At 55.8% G+C, this 20740-nt stretch overlaps 1 protein-coding gene across 2 annotated transcripts; it reads right to left on the bottom strand.

Annotated features, from left to right (window-relative positions):
- Position 1: 1 nt before the first annotated feature.
- OLFML2B (olfactomedin like 2B) lies at positions 2 to 14058 on the bottom strand. 2 transcript variants are annotated; one of them, XM_051804652.1, is made up of 8 exons: positions 13915 to 14058; positions 12570 to 12833; positions 9014 to 9121; positions 5789 to 5965; positions 3899 to 4127; positions 2761 to 3237; positions 2178 to 2354; positions 2 to 1898 (listed from the first exon to the last, which is right to left on the bottom strand). In XM_051804652.1, exons 1-8 carry the CDS (start codon positions 14056 to 14058, stop codon positions 1297 to 1299), a joined length of 2178 nt encoding a protein of 725 aa, XP_051660612.1. In that variant the 3' UTR covers positions 2 to 1296. The 2 variants fall into 2 exon arrangements, with proteins under 2 accessions (XP_051660612.1, XP_051660603.1); XM_051804643.1 differs by having other exon boundaries at positions 3890 to 4127.
- Between the last annotated feature and the right edge of the window lie 6682 nt (positions 14059 to 20740).

Consider the following 20740-nt stretch of genomic DNA (forward strand, 5'->3'; position numbering starts at 1 on the left):
TACCCAGATCTCTCTCCTGCTCCTGAGAAGGGCACCCTGCATGAGCTCCTCCACTTTGCCAGTGGAGCCTGGCAAAGAGAAGGCCACAAGGGTCTCACTGCAGCCCGAGTGACCCCAGTGCAGCTGACATCACAAAGACAAGCTCTTCTCAGGGCTGGACATGACCATGTCACCTTGGCCCAGTGCCAGTTCCAAGTGGCCTAGAGCTCCCTAGGGTCCCTTCCCCTTTGGTGTGAAAGTTGGGTCTCCCCAAACCAACCAAAACCAATCTAAAACACCCCCATGTATTTCCATGCACCCAAAGGTCTGAACCAGAGCCAAAGAAAGCCCCAAACAGCTGCAAAGGTACTGGATCCTTTATTACTGACAGCAGGTAAATACAAGATGCTGGTAGGCAGGAGGGCAAGGGCTTTGCCTCTGTGAGGGGATCCCGATGGTCAACAGCCAGGACGAGGCTGAGCACGGCAGTAAGAGGCAATGCAGGATTTGGAGCAGCAGGACAAGGGCTCTCCAGCCCTCGGGGCTCCCCCAGCCCCACAGCCCCCTGCCCAGGCAGCCCAGTGCCCAGCTGAACGGAGCCTTTGCCCAGCAAATGCCAAGGGGGACTACTTTAGGTTACAAAATGAACAAACGAAAGCCATCTACACGTATTTACAGCATCCCCCTCCTGCCACCAGCTCACTCCAGCTGTGAATCAGGGCTCAAGGTGCACCTGAACCCCCGAGGGGGTTACAAAGGGCAGAGCCCAAGCTGGAGGGGACAGTCCTTGGCATAAGTGCCAGCACCAGGGGCTGCTGGAGCTGCGCTCACAGCCCCATTGTACAGCAGGATCTCCAAAAGGAAGCTGGGAAGATGGTCCTGAGAGATGGGACATTCCCATGGGACACACAGGTCCTCCACCAGGGCAGGCAGACATCAGCATCCCGCTGGGACCTGGTGCCCGCAGCAGAGAGGCCAGCTTTTTACTGGTTCAGGGTGTCTTGCTGATCATCTTCAGCTAAAAACATCATCAGGAGGACCATGGCCACCTCCTCTTCCCTGGGCAGGAGGGCCCATCTGCCCTTCCGAAGGAGAACCTCCTTCCCCTGGGAAGGAAAATCAGAAGCAAGGATACAGCAAAGACAAAGGGGGTGGTTCTGGCCTGGGGATCGATCTACAATCCACCATAAAAAACCAGCTTGAAACAAAACCCATCATTTACTCTTCGATTTGTACAAAATAATAATAACAATAAAAATAATAATAAAAGGTGCTGGTGGCCCCTGGCTTGCAGTGCCCCACTGTGGTGGGGGGGTCTCAGTAGGCAAAGATGACATGGTAGGTGACTTGGTGGCCATTGTCCCAGGCGTAGAGCAGGCGGTCCTTGGGGTTATAGTCTATCTGCGTGGTGTAGGCGTACTCGTTCTCAAAGAGCAGCCTGGGGATGATCTGCGTGTTGGTGTGCGTGTCAAAGGCGTAGGAGATGTTGGCATTCCTCTTGTTGTAGCTGTCGACCGCGTACAGGACCCCACAGATGACAAAGCAGTTCCCGTAGAAGTTCTTCCGCAGCCCCGTCCTCCACGTGGTCTCCTTCTGGGTGCTGAGGTCGGCTGCGTTCAGCTTGCTCAGCACGATCACCTCCTGGTTGAAGCCCTCGTAGCTGATGGCCGGGTAGATGACCCACAGGCCGTTCTCATCCACAGCAAAGTCCACGTCTGAGTGGCCTCGCCACCGCCACGGGGTGGACTCCTCGTAGGCCACGTCGTGCAGCATGGCCCAGGCGGCCACGTACCGCTGCTTCAGGTCGTACTTGATGATGTTGCGCGTGAAGGCCCGGTTGTAGTAGAAGGAGCCGTTGTAGACAACGTGTCCCGTCCCAATCCAGCTGTATGGGAGCTTGTAGGAGTTGCTCCAGCGACCTGCGGGGCAGAGACACTTTGTTGGTGAAACTCTCCCTCTGCTTTGGGGTGGGTGGCCCTGCTGTCAGCACACTCTGCCCCCAGCTCTGCCTGTGCTCCCTCCACGGCCACTAGCTGCAGCCTGACCTGCCCCATGCTCTGAACCCAGGTATTGGCCCCAGGATGGGGGGGTCCCCAGGCAGGTCACTCCCCCATGATCCAGTATCCCTGGGAAGGAGGGTGCTACTTGGATCAGCCGAGGAGCAGCCAGCGTGGCATCGGAAATGGTGCAAAACCCACCTTGCTTGAAATTGTCGAGATTCCTGAACTCCACCAGCGTGTTCCCATAGTAGTAGTTGGTGACATAGATCCGCTCCTCCCGGGCCAGGGGATCCTTCATCCAGGCTCCCTCATTGCGCCCGTAGGTGTTCTGGGTGGTGGGGCCCGAGATGGTGGACAGTGTGTCCTTGCAGCGCCCTGCATGGAGAGAGAAGGGCTTGTGAGGCCCCAGGCACGGTGGCCACACTCTCCCTGCTCCTGTTGGGGTGAGTATGCCCCCCCTCCAGCCCCTTACCCACCCAGCAGGTACCCCCTGCTACCTCAGCCCAGCTGCAGCCTCACAGGACCCAGTAGCACTGGCCAGATCCTGCAAACATCTCCTCACAGCCTCAGCCATGTCCCTGCCCCAGCTGAGGCTGCTACCTGTCTTGGGTCCATGTCCAGGGAGGCCTTTTTTTGCCCTGCCCAGCCCAGCCCCTAAAACTGGGGGAGACTACAGTAGGTTCCAGAATTAATAAGCAAGTAAGCCCAGCCGGACACGCTGTGGGCACGAGCCAGCCCCCACGTGCACAGCTGGGTCAGTGCAGGACCTGCAGGCACTCACCAATGATGTTCCTGATGTCCTCCTCCTCCAGGCCTTCCTTTGGGGTAGGGGCGCTGACTGGTGTTGGGGGTGTGCCTGCCTGTCCCCAGACTCCTGGGCTGCTCTCCATGTCACTCCAGGCCCCAGCGGTGGAGGTTGGGGGCAAGTTCTCCATGGCTGTGTCCAAGGCTGCCAGTAGCTGTGGGGTCCCCTCCTCCACCAGCCCTGCTGGGGCAGTCACGGTCTCTGGGGTGGGGGTCAGCCAGCTCACAGCGTTGGGGTCTGGCGTGGGGTCCGTGGATGTGGCAGGTGACAGGGGCACCGTGGCCGTCGCAGCAGTGTCAGCAGCTGGGGGGGTGGTGGGAGCACTGCCACGGGTGGGGGGCCATCCCACTGGGGAGGGCTTCCTCACGCCCTCGCCCGCCCTGCTGTTGGGCCTCAGGAGCTGGTCCTCGATCAGCAGGTCCACCGTGTTGTCCCCGCTGAACAGCTCGTCCGCTGCCAAATACAGACACAGGTGTCACCCCACAGTCCCCCACAGCCCCTCCGTGTTGGCCCCTCCACGCTGGCCCCCTGCCCACTTCTGCAGTCTGTCTTGTACCAAGCCCACATGCATTCCCTCTCCCCTTCCAGTCAGAGAAGGGCTGTGTGAACTACAGAGGCTGACGGTGCTCACGGTAGGAGGTCAGTGAGACCCCTTCACAGCCACATCCACCACCCCAGGCAGGGCAGAGCAGGAGGTGATGGAGAGCAAATCTGTCCCAGTTGCATGCCCAGCCAGATCCCATCCACCTGACCTGGGATGCCAAAGGGAGTGCCTCATCCAGGGCACAGGGACCACTGGGCTCCCCAGCCACTGCAGAAACTCTTGGAAAGGTGTTGGCGTTGGGTGTTTTAAACTGAAGCAGTGACCTATTTCTTTAGCTACCAGGGATTTTCCACGGAATGACAATGCTGCATTGCTCCACATACAGGGCTCACAGGCTGCATAGCAGTGAAGTACCAGTCATCCCACCTCCTCCTGCCTCCTCCCCCTGCTGCTCCCACACGCTTTGCCCACACATTCCCAGGGGATGAGGCAGGACTCAGGGGTGGACACTGGTTTTTCCACAGGACACAGCCAGCCATCCCACTGACCGTGGCTGCATACCCAACTCACGTTGCTCCTCGATGTCATTCTCCGACTCGGTGGACTGGGCTTTGTAGTAGGTGACCCCTCGGACAATGGTGGGCTTGGAAGGAGGCCGGGTCCTCACCCTCAGCTTCCTTTGCAAGAGCTGCTCAGGCTTCTTTTCCTCCAGAGAGAGGTGCAGCTCTGGGAGGGACTCAACAGAGTTGATCTGCTGGGATATGGTTTCATCTTTCAGGAATCTTTCTTCATATTTGCCCTGGAAGAGACACAGAATGTTGTTACTGGATAAGCCAGAAATGCAGCATTTTGGGGACAGGGTAGGTCAGGCTGGCCAGTCCTGAATTGGGTAGGAGCTCTGTGCTCCCTCCTTCTTCAGGGTCACCCTCAGTCCCTTCTGACATGGGAAACCCTCCAGGAGACAGAGGGATGGCAGACGAGCATTGCTCCTGCATATCCTTGGTGCCACCCTGCAATTCCAGGACTCAGCACTCAATAAGGCATAGGCTGTGGGATGCAGGACAGGCAGGCAGAGTGAGATCCACTCCCTTGCATGCCAGGGAGCAGTGCTGGCAGCTGATCTGTAGAGAGAGTGCAATGTGCACCGAGCTTTCACGAGGCAGAGAGGCTGAAGGCACCTTCCCAGCAGGACCGGGAACCCCCCCAGAGGCAGGGACCGGGAACACCCCGGGGCAGGGACCAGCTGCAGCAGCTCATGTCTTAAGGATTTCATCTCATTAAAGGAAATCAGAAAGCCAGCCTGAAGGTTGAAGCTGTGCCCATTTGGCTGAGAAGATGGGCCCTGCTGCAATTAACAGTGAGAAAAGGGGCATAATGGGAAATGAGGTCACTCGGGGTAATAAAAGCCCCACACTCCGCTCCCCTTCCTGACTGGGGCTGGCTCCCCTCCAGCAGGCAGCAGCTGCTCAGCTTTCGGCGTGGGGAGCAGGGGGAGCGGGGCTGGGAGCATGGCCGGACATCCCCTGCCTGGGGCACGGCTCTCCGGGGGCAGAGTGTGTTGGCACGGCACGGCTGGGGCCATTTCCCCACCTGCCAACACAAAGTGCAGGTGTGGGAGCCCACCCTTCCCACCAGGGCTTGGGGAGTCCACCCCCACATAGGACCCGCAGCACCTGGGGGGTCAAGTGCAGGCTGTTGCCACCCTTAGGAGCTGAGCACCTCTGTTTGAGCTGGAAATGATGTTTCCCTCCCTAGACACCTTCTGCCCTGCAGCGGTGAGGGTAGGATGCTCCAGGAGTTGCCCAGCAGGGATAAGAGGAGCATGAGGCCATGCTACATCTCACTGCTGAAGCAGCAAATGCATCAGGACACTCTGGACAGACCTTTTCTCAAAACACCCCTCTCACCCCTCTCTGAGGCTGCACAAAAGCTGCTGCCCCAGGCTGAGGTTGTTGCCATGCTGAGCAGACCCCACGGAGACCCCCCCAGTCTGGGGCTGGGTGCCAGAGCCAGGGATGCCCAGCCTCTGCCTGGAGCCTACCAGGCGCAGGGGCTTTCTGTGGAGGGGTAATTGCCTGGGAGGGAGGGAGGGCAGGCGACAGGCTGTCCCTCCACGGAGCCCCAAGCCCTGCTAATCAAAGGCTCTGAGTTTCCCACCGCTTCCCAGCCGGCCCCACAATGACATCACGCTTTCCGAGCAGTTCAGCCGCTGCTGACCTCGAAAACCAACAACCCCGTGGGAAGGGGGGAGGCTCAGGGAGCAACCTCCCTCTGCTCCCACCTACATCCCGCCCCGGCGGCAGCTGGGCTGTGCCGAGAGAAGCAGGCTGGATTGGAGGCACGGAAACAGGGTCATCCGAGCCGAGAAAAAAACCACCGGCCCGGGGCTACATCCAGGAGACACCCCCAGGGCTGGCTGGTGCAGCAGCAGTGACATCGAGCCGTGTTGGGCAGCCGTACCTCTGCGTGTGTGTAGGCAGCCTCCGCATCCCGCTGCAGTGAGCCCTCGATGTCCGTGAGGCTGTTGGTGAGGAGCCTGGAGCAGTTCTCCCTGTCCCTGCCAGAGGGATCCTGCAGAGCCTCTTCCCCACTGGCTCCTGCACGGTGACCTTCCTGTGTGAAGTTCCTGGACATGCCCTAGAGAACCAAGAGAGGAGACTTTACCCCACTTATAGTGAAGGGATGCTCCATGGCCCCCAAACCACAGCCCAGAAGCCAGAAAGCAGCTCTTTGCTACCATCCTGGGTTTACATCTGGGACACTTTAGCTGCTAAGAAGATGCACCCTGACCCTAGTGGGATTCAGAAACCCCATCCCTTGTGTGCACATCCAAGATCTACTCTTTTCCACAGGTCCCCATGGAGCAGGAGAATGGCCGTGAGGTTCTTCAACACCCACCTTCAGCTACGCTTGCTGGGTCATGGAAGAGGAAAAGACAAGCTAAAACACCTAAAGTCTCAGCCTGGTGTCCTTGGCCTGTGGCAACAAGTTCATCTCCCATTTATTAACCTCACTTTCCTAACAGGATGCCATCCTGGCTGGTCACTGCCTGCCTGGCCTTCAAGGGATGTCCTGGAGGTCAGTAACCCGCTGGTCTGGTTTCGGCTGTCCTGGTCCTGCCCTGCTGCCTGGCCACACAGTGCCTGCACTCAGAGACTGCTCTTCCCCATCACCCTTCGCTCCCACAGAAGAGAGCGAGAATGTGGGGACAGGACAAGAGCCAGTGACCCTCAGAGAGCTCTCCTGTGACCAGGAGGGAGCTGGGGCTAGCTGCAGCTCATCAAGCAGGCAAACCCTTCGCCCTTCTCAGTTCCCCAACAATAGGCACATCCTGTACCCAAGGGGTTTGTGCAGTCTCTGCTCATCACTCCTCAGGCTTCTACATCTCAAACAGCAACTGCTTTAAGTAAGGTTGCACATCAATCAGAGCACTTTTGCACAGAGACTGGGGGTGGTTACCCTGATCCTTCATTTTCAGTGTCCTGCCACTAATTTCTCTTAAAACCCACCGTGACCTCCAACTGTGACCTCAAAATCACCAGCTGATGCGACAGCTGTGAGCTAAAGACAAAGCAGAGGATCTGCCTCACTGGATAAGGTGCTGGTTCTGTGGTCTGGGAGTTTGGGGGTTCCTTCCCTTTATGGACATCACTTGAATAAAAGCCCTTTTTATACTGGAAACAACTCACAAAACCTTCTAATCTCTGCAAAAATTCCATCCTGAGCTCAGTTAACCCCCAGCCCCCTCCACGTGCATCTGAATTCCCAGTCTTTATCCAGAAATTGTGAGTCACAGGTTTTGAGGTCGAGTCCAATGACGCAGGGACTTTTCAGCAAGTGTTTTGCTGTAGTAAGCAGGTCTTCTCGTGATGCTCTCCTAGGATCAGCGCAGGAGCAGCTTTTGACACCATCCTCCTTTGGAGAGGATGACTGATTCCAACAGCCTTGTGCCCTTATCATTTATTCTGTGTAATGTTTGGCTTATGACCTGCTTAGGGATAAAATCTGCCTCCCCTTGAGCAGGGAGGCACCACCAAAGCCTGGCCTGTGATGCTGCTGGAGGCCACTCAGTGGCTTTGCTGCAGAGCAGCTGCCAAAAGCACACCCGCCTGGGAGGGCAGTGCTTTGAAGCCGTGCCAGGTTCTTGTTCAGCATCTCAGCTGTCCATTGTGTCAGACCCCGTGGCCGATGCAGGGTGTGATCCTCCTCCACGTCCTCTCAACAGGAATTTCCGTGCTAAGCCGGCAGCAGGAGGCGTTTCACACCTGCTGCCTGCACTGCCCCAGAGCACTGGGCAACCTTCATCTAACCCAGACTCCTCCTGTCTTTCTCCATCCCAGACCAGTGCCTGTAGGCAGCTTCAGCTGCTTTTACATGATTCTGAAGCCCTGTTTCTGGGAAATTAAAGACCCCAACGTGTGAATTCCCTGCTCCTACACTTTTACTGCTCCATCTCTAGCCAAACTACTTCAGCCAGACTGAGCTTTCTGCCTGTCTGCCTCCCTGTGACAGGCTGTGAGCAGAGTGACCAGGCTGCAAGGTCACCCCACGTGCCCAAAGTGCCACCAGCACTGCTGGCTCTGAACCCCCCATACAGGACCCAGCTGGTAAGCAGGGCCACTTTGGCACTGAAGCAGAGTGCAGTGACAACCCCATTTGAAGTAATCCCTTGGCAAACCCAAGTAATCACTGGAGAACACCCTAAACCACAGGAAGAGGGTGGGATTGCAAACAGGAACATTGGTGTTTTGTTATTTTTAGACATCAAAACCCCTTTTCCCCCTTTTGGGTCAATTACTGTGCTTGGAAATCCAGAGCCCCTCAGGCAAGCCTGCTCCTCCCAGCTGTCTTCTTCCTGACCTTGGGATGGAGCATGCCATGCCTTCCCAAAAACACTTTGCAAGTGGAATTTTGGCTTTATAAATCACCGCCTCTCAGCCTCTGGCTGGAGACAAACGGGACTGCTCCACTCCGACAAGAATGTGGAATTACTGTCCCAGATACGGACCACGGGAGAAAACTCCAGTATTTAATCTGGCAACCTGTTGCTACATAGCTGAGCACAGCTTAACAAACTGCAAACCCTAGGCTGTGCTAGCCAAAGAAATATTAAACTATATGGAAGTGAAAGTTATTTCACTGGAAGTCTGCTCTAAAAAGAATGGAAGGTTGAGGGTTCTGCTCTTTTTTAACGCAGGCCAAGATGTAACTTGGTCCCTCAGGAATCTGAGCTCCTTGGCTCCCTGCCGTCCTGGTGAGTGTACCCCAGCACCAGCCCTGAACCTCTCGCCCCCACATCAAACAGCACAAAAGCAGCCTGTTGAGAGCAACCAGCACAGAGGTAAAACTGAGAAGAGGAAAAACTTAACAGCGGGTCCTTCTGACCCCAAGGAGATACCGCTCCTAGTGAGGCCACAGCTGGGATCCCGCACCCAGTTTGGGCCCCAAGGGATGGGGGGAGCTGGAGAGGGTCAGGCAAGGCTGATGGGGTGGTGATGTGCTGGGCACTGCCAGTGAGGAGTGGGGGGGAGTCTAGTCTGGTCTGGTTTAGTTTGAGCCAAATAGTTAATTAACATTTCTTCCAAAAGCAACAAGGTTCTGAATGCACCAAAGGCACCAGGAACGTAACTGGAAGCAATTCCCACCAAAGGCAACAACCTCAAGGGAGAGCAGGATTCATCTTACCTCCTCGAGCTTTTCCACCCGACCCACCAGCTTGGTTGTGACCGAGTGCAGCTTCAGAAGGTCTAAGCCATAAAAGGCACTTTCCAGCATCTCCATGATGGAAGACAGCTGCAAGGCAAAGGGAGCACAGTCAGGCAGCAGCACTTGCTATCGTGTGCCTTGAGTGGTTCCCTCAGCTGAAAAGTCAAGGGCGATGCACCCATCTGAGTACATTTTAAGTTTATTAAAAAGCGAGTTTTCGCTTACACAGCCTTGCTGCATTGCTGTCCCCGTCAGAGCACAGCATGCAGAGCAACGTGCTATACCTCTGCAGAGCTTCAGGGCTTTGGGAGCACATTTTGGGTGCTGGGGATTAGTAGCAGAACAAGGAGAAGCACTGCTCTCTTTGCCAGCTCTAGGCAGGCTCTCCTGCAAGCCCAAAGGATTAGCTACAGTGATGTGACTGCCAGCAAAAGAGGCAACAAGAGAAAGGCAGCTCAAATAAAAGTGAGTTTGAGATCAGACTCTGAGCTCGTGCCATCCTGTGCTTTTTTTCCTGGAACAAGAAGAAACTTGTTAAAAAATTTTTAAAATATTCCCAAACGCAGGAGTGAAGAACCAGATATTCAGTGCCAGCCTGGTAACAGTTTGCTTCCTGGAGAACAACTCTATCAGAGAGATGCTGCCCTCTCCTGCAACCACCCATTTCGGAGACACCCTGTATTTAACTCACCCCTGTCCCACAGCAGGAAGGGTTGTGTCCCCTTGTCCTGCTCATCATCAGCCCTTGCTCACCAGTCCTGGGGATCTGGACAGCAGTACCCTCATTCTGCCTTTTGTCTGGGTCCTGGTGCTCCTCCACAGAGGACAGTGCTGACCATGGCAAGACTGAGGAGAAGCCGGTCCATTCCCTGCCTCAGCTCCCACACATCTCCTCCCTCCAGTCCCATGTGTCCCCACATGTCCACATGGTGCTGCAGACCTTACAGTCCCAATGGCTGAGAAGGATTTTCAGTGCATAGGAATTACTACAGGGCAATGACATTTTCTCCAAGCAGCTACAAACTGGTCAACAGAGCTTCATAAACATGGGAGAATCACAGGCAGCACTGCTGGCAGCACTTGTAGTTTCCACCCCAGCCTCTGCAGTCTCCCTGTGGAGCTGACAGCAAAGGAAAGATTTTTTGGGCCAGATAAAATGGCAGCATTAAGAGACAAGAGCTGTTTTATGGCTATGCATCCACTTTCCACTGAGGGCTGGATGGAGACGACCGATACAATGCACACAGCCTGCCAGACAGCCACTGGAGACATGTGCTTTCCCTCCAGGCTGGATAATTTCCATCAATGTGCAAAGGTTACAGACTTTATTAACCTCCTTTCAAACCATCCTGAATACAGACTCCTTGCACTGACTCTGCACCCGAGACCCCACAACACACGTTGTGCCTACAAGCAGAGGAGCAGCTTGTTGCCATTTCACAAAAACAGATCTTTGATTAAGCTACTCCCTGCCAGCACCATGATGACCCTCCCCGAAAGACCACACTGTTCCTACCAACTCAATGCTTCCTTCCCTTCATCCACTGCAGACTTACACTCCCACTGGTCTGACGGTCCATGAATTCCCATGGGACCTCATTAAAGACACAGGTGGGACTGAAATCTTCAGCTGGGATGCCCAGCACAGCCACTCGACTGAGTTGGGGTGCCCAGACATACGTTCCTGCTGCCTGGACTTTTCTCTCTGTGTTTATCCCTCTTTCTCACCGTTCCCTCAGGGACACATCCTCCAGCCCACTCATCATAATGGAAGGAACTTCCCACAGCTCTCCCACACATGGAGTACCCACAGCTCAGAGCATAAGAAAGTCTGGTAAAACACAACACACACAGAGCATGACCCTGTGCACTTCCCGCTGCTGGACTGAGCAAGGGTGATGCTCCTCGGACCAGCAAAGAGAGCTATACCCCTGGGGCTGACCCGGCCCTGTGCTGAGGAGTGCAGGAGCTGCTCCTCACGAGTCACGTAAGAACTGGAGCTGTGTCCTCTCCTATTCCCAGCTTCTCCCAAGAGAAGTGGCTGTTCCCAGTGAGCCCGACAGCAGGAGGGGCTCTGAGAAAACAGTCCTGCTTCACAGCTCCTGGGGATGGACTTCCACAGCAAAGAAAACCCCTGCGTGTGTATGTTTGGATAAATCTTGTGAAATCGTTTGGCTGCAAATCCTTGTGAAATGAGCAGGGGAGCCGGGGCCAGTTCCTAGAGGACAGGCTTTCACACCACAGCTGGCTGTGAGCAGCTCCCCGGTGGGAAGAGCAGCTGCAGCCAAGGGCGCAGCTCGCCACACCACTCTGCTCCTCCTAGAGGCTGACCAGCCCCAGAGAGGATGGGGAGAGAGCTAGATGTGAGAGAGCCAGAGAGATGTGAGGTGGAGGAGCTCTGCCTGCCTCCTGGCAAGGGACTACAGAGTGTCCCCTCCCCTAACACACAGAGCTCACAACTCCTTATCTAAGACCATGTGTGACATTCTGGCTTCTCCCCCAGACGAAGGACCACCAAACAACTCTAGACTGGGACTCCTCCTTCCCTGAAATGATAGATTGTCTGCCTGTGCCTGTTTATCTTCCCTAGCTGCAGGGGCACTTGGACAAGAAGCTGCTAACTGTCTGCAGTTGGACAAGATGAAACACATCCTGAAGCTCCAAATTAATTAGAACAAGCCCATGGTGGTGGTGGCCTCAGTGGCAGGCTGCCCCACAGCATCTCACACACCACCTGCCTTCCCTCCAAAGCTGGGACAAGCAGGGCTGCCCCTGGGTATATCCCATTGCCACCCACACCAGTGCCACCAGCATTCAGCCTTCTGCTCCAGGGACTCCCCAGGGCTGGACCAAGCCAGTGGCAGTTTCTGCTGCCCTGCACTGGTAGAAAACTTGAAAACTCAGCAGGGCTTGCTGCCAGCTGCTCCACCAGCAAAACCAAGAATCCAGCAGAAGTCAGGAGTATGTAGAACAAACACTGTCATGTTTGGAAAAGAGTTCTATATTACTAGAGAGATAAAATACTAAATAGTAGAGAAGTGTCAGCATTTAAAACAACAAACCCATCCTGCCATCTGCCAGCTGTGCAACACACCCTCACGCTGACGCATCAGCAGCTTTTGGCCCACAGAAGCCAAAACAGCTTTTCTGTATGGGTCTTTGGGAGTCCCTCTGCGCAACAGGAAAAAGACCTGACAGCTGCCGAGCAGAGCAGAGCTGTGCCCCAGGGACATTTGGAGCTGGACAAAGGGCAGGGAGCAGCCCAGCTCCTCCTGGGCTTCCAGCAGAGACAGCCACAGTGGACCCCAGGCAGCATGGGATCAATCGAGTGAATCATCCACTGCAGCTGCTCGAATCAATCCCTTAAGCTGAGCTTGATTTTTATATCAGACATGTGGACATAAAAATAAGTAGGAGATGGTTTAGAAAAAAAAGTTTGGGAAATATTTTTTTTTTTTAGAAAAAGCTCTGAAATAAAAGGCTTCAGAAGACCTCCCACTCCCCAAAGAGTCCCAAGCTCAAGATGCTCTCCTACCTTCAGGTCACTGCTCTCTGCCTCCCGCAGCTTCTTCAGCCTGAAGTCCCCCTCGCAAGGGTTGAGGGCCGAGGGGGGGGCCACGCACGCACACTTGCAGCTGGGTCCTGACGTGATGGTTTCCACCGTGTAAAAATCCTCTGCTCTGAAAGCGCCTTCGTTAATCCTCTGGCAGGCACCGCGGCCCAGGGGTCTGACCAGGCATTTGCACCGGCAGTCGGAGCCTTCAGACACCGCCTTCACCTTGTCGTAGTCACCTAACAGCTGAGCACAGGTCACCGCAGTTAGCCAACCTCCCGTCCTCTGCCTGCACAGCAAGGACAGCCTAGACCTTGAGGTCAAAACGAGGACACTTTGGATACCCCGAACCTCGAGGAAACTGCCCGGCTTTTCCAAAATCTGCCAACCAAGAAGCTTTCTAGAGATTGCAAAGCTTTCTGACCCCTGCCTACAGGGGGAATAAAAACTGGCTTCTTACAACGTGGTATTTTTTATTCCACTGTGTGCAGAATGCTGCTTTGAATTTTAAATACAAAGGATTTTAAATGCGAACACCATCCTGCTGTATTTTAATGCTCCATGTCCAAAAGACCCAATAAGTCACCTGCTTCCCAGAACAAGACTTTTTTACGCAGGCAAACAGGGTAACGGTACACTGGAAGAGTGACTGAAAGCCACCCTATAAGCAGCATAACCTGGTGGTGAAGCAGTATTTCTGATTAGCCCTATACAATGCCAGGAATTTCCTTTACGGAGATCTGCAGACAGCGCTTCTGAAAGCCCAAGCACAAAAATAACTTTGGCGGTACGTTTCCAATAGTCCCTGCGTTAGCCATTTCCGAGGGCAGATAATCACACACCGTCTAATCGGCCAAGTCTAACAGAAACCTCCACCGCATCCCACTGGCAGGGAAAGAGCCTGGATCCCTCCCCTCTGCACACAAAGAGGCTCCACTAATTCCCCTCCCAAGAAACTCCCCGTTTTCCGAGTCCTCCTCGGGGAAATGATAGGATGGAGGCTGTGAACTGCTCCCAAAAGGACTTCAGAGAGTTCACTGCACCTCGGGTGCACTCTCTCCAGTGCTCACCGGCGGTGCTGGCTGAGTACGCAGCATCACCCAGCATCGCTGAGCATGCACAGCAACACATAGCATCATCCAGGCTGTGTACAGCACCACCCAGGGTGCACACAGCATCACCCAGCATCGCTCAGGGTGCACACAGCATCACCCACGGTGTGCACTGCATCACCCAGCACCGTCGAGCACGTACACCCGGCATCCCCCAGCACCCCGCAGGCTGCGCGCATCATCCCCCCGGCAGAGCCTGCATCCCCCGCGGGTACCTGGGAGAGAATGTTCTCTTGGTTGTCCGCCTCGTCCTGCAGCGGCTCTGCGGAGGGCCCGGCCGTGCCGGCAGGGGTGGTCCCTGCCCGGCAGCCGGCGCCCAGCGCGGCCAGGCAGAGCAGCAGCGGCAGCGGCCGAGCCATGGACGGGCGGCGGAGGGGCCGGGGCCGGCGCGGAGCCGCCGCTGCTCGCTCAGGTGCGGCGCGGCGGGGCGGGCGGGGCCGGCCCGGGCTCCCGCCCCGCTCCTCCCTCCCACCCGGGCTTCCCTCCCTCCGTCCCTCCTCCCCGGTCCTCTCCCGGTCCTCCCTCCTTCGGCGACGGGACGGGGCCCGGGCGGGGCCGAGAGGGCGGCGGGGCGGGACCGGGGCCGCCCCGGGCGGCGCTTCCCACCTGCGGCGTGGGCTCCCCGCAGCGCCAGCCCGCTGCTCGGGCCGCCCCCGAGGCGCTCGGGCATCTCCCGCCCGAAGGAGGCTGCGGTGCGACCCCGCGCGTGGGGCTGCTCCGGGAGGATGCGACCCGCCTTCCCAAAGTGCCCGCACTGCCGGTCCGCACCCGGCAAACCTGAGCCTCCCGCCCCTGCGGTGTGCCAGGGGGCTGCTGGGGGACGCAAAGCCGTCCTTATGACCTCCCTGGCTCCTGAGAACAGCCTGGCTCTCACCGTCCATTCCTTTAGGTCCCAGGGAAATGGTGCTGATGGCACGGCACACCGTGGCTCTCCAGTAACACTGCACACACTGGGGTCACACAAGCAGTGCATGTTTCCAAGACGGGCTCCCAGCCATGAGAGCAGACCTGTGTGCTCACTGAAATCCAGGCTGACGCCGCCGGGAAGCGGTTGCACTCTGGCAATCCTGTATCCTTCTGCACCTCCTGCCAAACGGAAATGTTCTGGACATGCTGTTCCCAGGGAAAGCACAGGCACAGCATCTTCTGCTGCGGAGGTGTCTGCACTGCCCTGAAGATGTCCTGAACCTCACTGAAGCACGAAGAAACCTGAGATGCCCTTATAAAAGTACCAATGACAATCAAACACAAGCCAGCACCATGTCCCAGATATGGCACATGCTCACGTTTGCCTCAAAACCTGCCCACGAGGTCACAGGGAGAAGCCACACACACAGCAGGCAGCACGAGAGGCCACGTGAGCTCTTGCTGAAGCAAGCTGTCCACAAGCCAAGTACCCCCAGTCCTTAACGCACTCATGTCCATAAACCACCCCAAAACTGGTGCCTGCAGCCCTGGGACCAGGCATCTCCCTAGGGGGGCTCTGGCTCTCCCATCCCATCACTCTCTCCCAGGGTCACTCCATGGGGATGAAGCCGCCAGACACAAAGAAAACATCTTGTGTGAGAGAGGAAGCGGCTGTGGCACAGGGGATGGCAGAAGATGCTGACTCCAGGACTGCAGGATTCGTGTGGGATGGCACTGTGCCTCCCTCTCCTCTAGCCTCCCTGGGAAGTGAGGGCTGTGGAAAAGGGGGCAGGGACGTGTGGGTTCCTGCAGCAAGGCTGAGTGGAACAGAGCGGGAGGGGAAGCAGCCAGGGAGGATGGGAGGACAAGGACAGCCAACCTTTGGGCAACTGGAGAGCAGTAGGAGTCAAAAAAACATTTCTAAGATCCTCACCCCACCAGTCTCTCTCAAGGATAATAGTTCCCTTGGGCACCAGCTCCTTCACTTCTGTTTCCATCGCTGAGCTTCCCTGGGAAGCAGCTACTCCCTCTGTCATCACAGACTGCCCCGAGGCTGCAAGACTGGGGCTTCTGAAGCCCCCAGCTCGTAGCCAGTGGGGCCTCCAGCTGGTCCAGAGTGCCAGTGATGGCACTGCCAGGGCTGGCAGTGAGAGCAATGCCAAGAGCTCCCACAGCAAACAGCACCTGAAACTTCGTAAGCCTTTTCCTAAGGATCACCTTAAAGGCTGGGAAAAAAAGGAAAACAAATCAACCGCAGTATTTCAAAACAAAAGGGAAGGCTTTCCTATGTTACTGAAGTCCTTTGTTGATTTCTTTTCTAAGGGGAAAAAAGCATTTTCGGTGGTATTGAGTTAAAGAGGGGCTTAAGCCTGTGCTTTGGGGGCAAGAAGAGAAAGTGACAGGCATTTAGGGTTCACTGCAGTCATCTCTAAAATCTGAACATTTCCCCTTCAAGAAAAAAAACAAGACAAACCCACGGACTGAGGAGGACCACAGAGCAAGTAAGTGTGGATCTACCTTCTCTGTCTAGCTGAAGGAGGCTGCCCAAACCTTGGTCTGAGCAGGAGATCCAGGGTCCGCAAAGCTGGTCCCATTCTCTGTGACAGGGCTTGTGCAAAGCCAAGGCAGCACAAGGATGCAGACAGACAATGCTCTCTTCTAGTGCCACAAGAGTGCCATCAAGTGCCATCACCAAGTGTTGGAAAAATGGAATCTAACAGCTTCAAGACAGACAACAGAACATGTCTGTGTCAGGAGCTGTGGGTGCAAAAACCTGCATCCCCAAAAGCATGTCCTTGGTGCCTCTCACCTCCCTGCGCTTGTGAGGGGTTCTTGCAGCAGGGAGACCATTTCATTATGGGTCAAACGACGGCACGGGCATGGCGGTGGGAGATTTAAGATCCGGGATGCCCCCGGCGATGGATGCAGGGAGCCATTCATTTTGATTGTCAGGGCCTGCTGAGATTGGCAGGATCGAGGGGGACAGCACAAGCGGCGGCACGTCCTGGCCTTTGGGGACAAACGCCGCTGTCCCCAGTTTGGGGCAGCCGGGCGCTCCCCTCGCCTGGGTACCGCTCCCCGAGGGATGCTCGGTGCCGGGGCAGGACCCCCGCAGGACCCCCGGGCCCGCTCCCCGAGGGATGCTCGGTGCCGGGGCAGGACCCCCGCAGGACCCCCAGCAGCCGCCGCCGGTCGGTGCCGCCGCGTCGCGCTGGCGGGGCCGCAGCTCCCCCGCGTGGCCCCGCAGCCCCGCGCACAGCCCGGCCGGGACAGCCCGGGAGCTCCTTACAGTTCTCCGCAGTTAAAACGCTTCCTATCTGGGAGCAGCGATCCGTGCTGGCCGGCCCGCGACACCCCGAGCCTCCTCCAGGTGGGACAAGCCCCAGCGCGCCCAGCAGGAGAGACGCTCCAGTTCCTTCTCCATTCCAGCGTCCCTCCCCTGGAAGCTCTGCAGTATGCCTGCCTCTCCCTTGTACTGGGCAGCCCAATTCTGGACACAGCGTTGCAGGTGGACCTCAGCAGCGCTGAGCAGAGGAGAAGGGTCCCCCTGTGCCTGCTGTCAGCCCTCACCACACCAGTCGCCTTCTTTACTGCAAAGGCGTGTTGCTGGCTCATGTTCAACTTATTATCTACCAGCACCCTCGGGGCCTTTGCAACTGAGTTGCTTTCCAAGTGGGTGGCCCAGCACATAGTGGTGTGGGGGGGGCTGTTCCTGCCCAGATGCAGGACTCTGCACTTCCCCGTGTTGAACTGCATGAGATCCCTGTCACTCCACTTTTCCAGCCTGTCTCTGGATGGCAGCCTGGCTCTCTGACCCGTCAGGCACTTCTGCCAGTCCCGAAGGACACACACGTGCACAGGACACACGTGAGCTAATTTAGGGCCCAAAGCTGAGAGATCCCTAGCATCCACATGGATGGGACACGTCACCTTCCTTGTTATCTGGCCTGGGAGACGAGCACGGTGAGCTAGAGGCTGTGGTTGATCTTGGCACGCTCTTGGTATTTGCCTGAGCTCTTCCCAGCACCTCCATGTGGCCTCAGTTCACGTGGCTTTTGGTCCCATGGCCTTGGGTCTCAGCACCACATCCCGCCGAGACAGATCAAAGCTGCAGGAGGCAGGTCTCCTTGCTTGTATTCCCATGCTGGATTCTGCAAGGCCCTATAAGCTAGTCCAGTTGTCGTGCAGAGGTGACATGTAGAAAGAGGCTGATGGAGTATGTCACCATGTTCCTGGGCTCTGCAGCTCAGTGCCCGCTGCCAGCAGCAGCCAGGGGCTCCTGAAGGCAACACTTCTGTAGCTGCCACGGGCCAGTGAAGAGATGGGTGAGCATTTAAAGGGGGAAGTGGACTCAAGAGAGCCCATTCACCTGGACACAGCAGATGGTTGGATGGCAGGAGGCCACACAGCTCAGCAGCGGCCACAGTAAGTGGTGAGAGTCCCTCGTGCATCTGCTTCGCCACACAGCTTTGCTGCTCATGCCCAGGGTGAGGGAAGCTCCCTCCCACTTCCATTCAGTGGAGGAGGAAATCCGTCTCACAGAATTAACCACTGAATTAACCAGCCAGGAAAGCTCATGACGTGACCGTGAGTTGCACAGCAATTTGAGAGGTTTCCCTACTGACCTCAGCAGCGAGACTTGTGTTTACATCTGTGAGTCAAATGAGACCTGGGTGAACAGGCACGTGCTCTGGAAACCATTCCAAGGTTGTCCGCCCCGTGTCACTGCGGGAGGCACAGCTGCACCCAGCCTGACCCTTCAGCATCCCTCCTTCAGCAAGCCCTGGGCAGATAATGGAGGCCTGCCCAAGCCAGAATACCAAATGCATTAAAAAGCGTGTCCTAAAAACAATACTAATAGAACGTTACAAGAATGGTTTTTGAAAACGGGATCGGGCCAGGATAGTTGTGCTGTGTCAGACAGGCTTGCTAGCTGGGAGCCCCAGGCCTCCTAGGAAGGTCTTTTCCCCCTGTAAGAATTTATGAGAACAGCTTAAACCTGGGTTTAGGAGAACTTGAACCAAGCTGAGCTGTGCAGGCACTGAGTACAAAGGTCAGGACAGATTACTGTAATGTGAGAGAACTGGGACTTCATACAAGTTCTGCTTTATTATTAGATAATAATTATATAATACTATATTATAATACAACTTTTAATTATTTTTATATATAATAATATATAATATAACAATACGATAACTATGTTATTACACATTGTTAATAAATTATTCTGCTTTATTATATTATGCTGAAATTGATGGCTTCCTGTTCCCATTCACCAAGCAGTGCCAGACCCTAGGGCCTGGTATTTTCCCACCACTGTCAGAGACTTTTGGCACCAGCTGGGCTTTCCTACACGACATAGGTACCTGTCCTGGGCCAGCACTGGTACCTACAGAGTGCAGGCAGGCAGCATGGCTCTCACAGCAGCCTCAGACACCCTGCAGCCCCACTCCTCCTCCATGGAAACCCCTGCCCCATGCTTACGCCACGCATGGCACAGCCAGGAAAACAGGCATGGCTGTTAGTCCTGCTTTCAACAGCACAGAAGGTGACAAAGAAATCCAGTGGGTAATGTGAGGGATGCCAGCTGTTTGTACCCATCCACATTTCACATGTAACCTGTGATCAAGGTGAGGTTCTACCTTGCTGTGTTTCAAAACACAAATCCCCTTGAGCACACACTTCACAGCAGTACAACGTGCCCTCTCTGCTGGGTGGGACTGTGAAAAACTGACCCTGGGTTTTGAGGCCAGGTAGCTAGTGCCAACACCCTGCCTCACTGTCACGTTTCCAGCACACCCACACACCATCGGGGCTGCTCCATCAGTCCTTGGACACACAAGGATATGAGCCACCTCTCCGCTTCCAGGCCATTTGGGAAGAATCAGCATGTGCCCCCGTGCCCCTCTCGCATCTGCACATCCTACCCTTCAGTGGGAAGCCGTGGTTGGAGATGGTGAGCAGGGGATTCGCTGCAGCAGAGCAGCACCCCCAGGCACCACACGTGTGCTCACACCGCCCTTCGCGCAGCAGCTGTACGAGCACCCATCTGCACGTGGCACAGCCTCTCACTGGAACCTCACCAGGTCACAAAAAGCAGCACCTCTAGTGACAAACACTCAGCTGAAAGCACAAAATCAGTGTTTTGAGATAAAAGCCGTGATTTACCAAGCTGGTGCAAAAGGTTAGCAATCTCTCCACACAGTCCTGACCACAGCACCCTGCCCACACACCTTTCCATCTACTCTGGACCCCCTCCTTGTTGGCCCAGCTGTTCTCAAAGCAGCCTTGCCAAGACAGTGGCAGGGGACAAGAAGGGCCCTCAAGGACAGGCAGCGGCTTGGGGGAGCCATGGAACTGCTCAAGGACAAAGCAAGGAAGCAAAACCTTGTTTCAATCTCCCAGACAAAAATCCCCATCAGAATTTTCTGTGGAAACCTCCAGCTTGGACAAAAGTGAGTCTCTGGAGACTGGTTGGCTTCAATTGTTTTGGCTCCAGGGAAACCAGCCTGGCTGTCCCACATAACTTCCAACTGTGTTGGCACTTGCTTTGGCATGTCCCTCTCGTTAATACCTTCTCTGCTCTCTCCTGAGCTGAACCGTAGACCTGAGAGGTCAGGGGACTGTCCAGGGAGACCCGGGAAGAACCTGCACACTCTGGCCAGCCCCTGCAGAGTCTGCTGGGGGTCAGCATTCAGCAATGCTGGCAAAGTGAGGATGGGCAAGGTCCAGGACAGCCTGTCCTGCTCTAAACAGTGCTTTTGAGGTGTCCAGGCCACTGTTGGACACACAGCTCACATACCAGTGCTGTGCTAAACATCAGGAAAGCCAACCTTGGTCCCACAGCAATCACATCACTGTTGAACACCTTATGGAGGTGGGCAGGGGAAAAAGGTTGGGAGAAAATGGGGATTAGCAAGGCCTGCCAAAGACATGACTTCTCCCTGTCTCTCTCTGGCAGAGGTCTGGGTCACAAGGAGTGTTGGCAGGTCCCATCACAACTAATCAGCTCAGTTCCTGAGGCAGTGGGCAGGCAGCACCTGCCTGATCAGCAACATTCAGGGAAGGTGATCAGACAAGGCAGGGGTGGATGTGCTGGGGCAGGTTTCTCCAGGAAACAGCCACCACATG

The sequence above is a fragment of the Manacus candei genome, unplaced genomic scaffold, assembly GCF_025592945.1.
Source record: "Manacus candei isolate 608988 ecotype Guabito, Panama unplaced genomic scaffold, ASM2559294v1 h1tg000005l, whole genome shotgun sequence".
NCBI lineage: Eukaryota > Metazoa > Chordata > Aves > Passeriformes > Pipridae > Manacus > Manacus candei.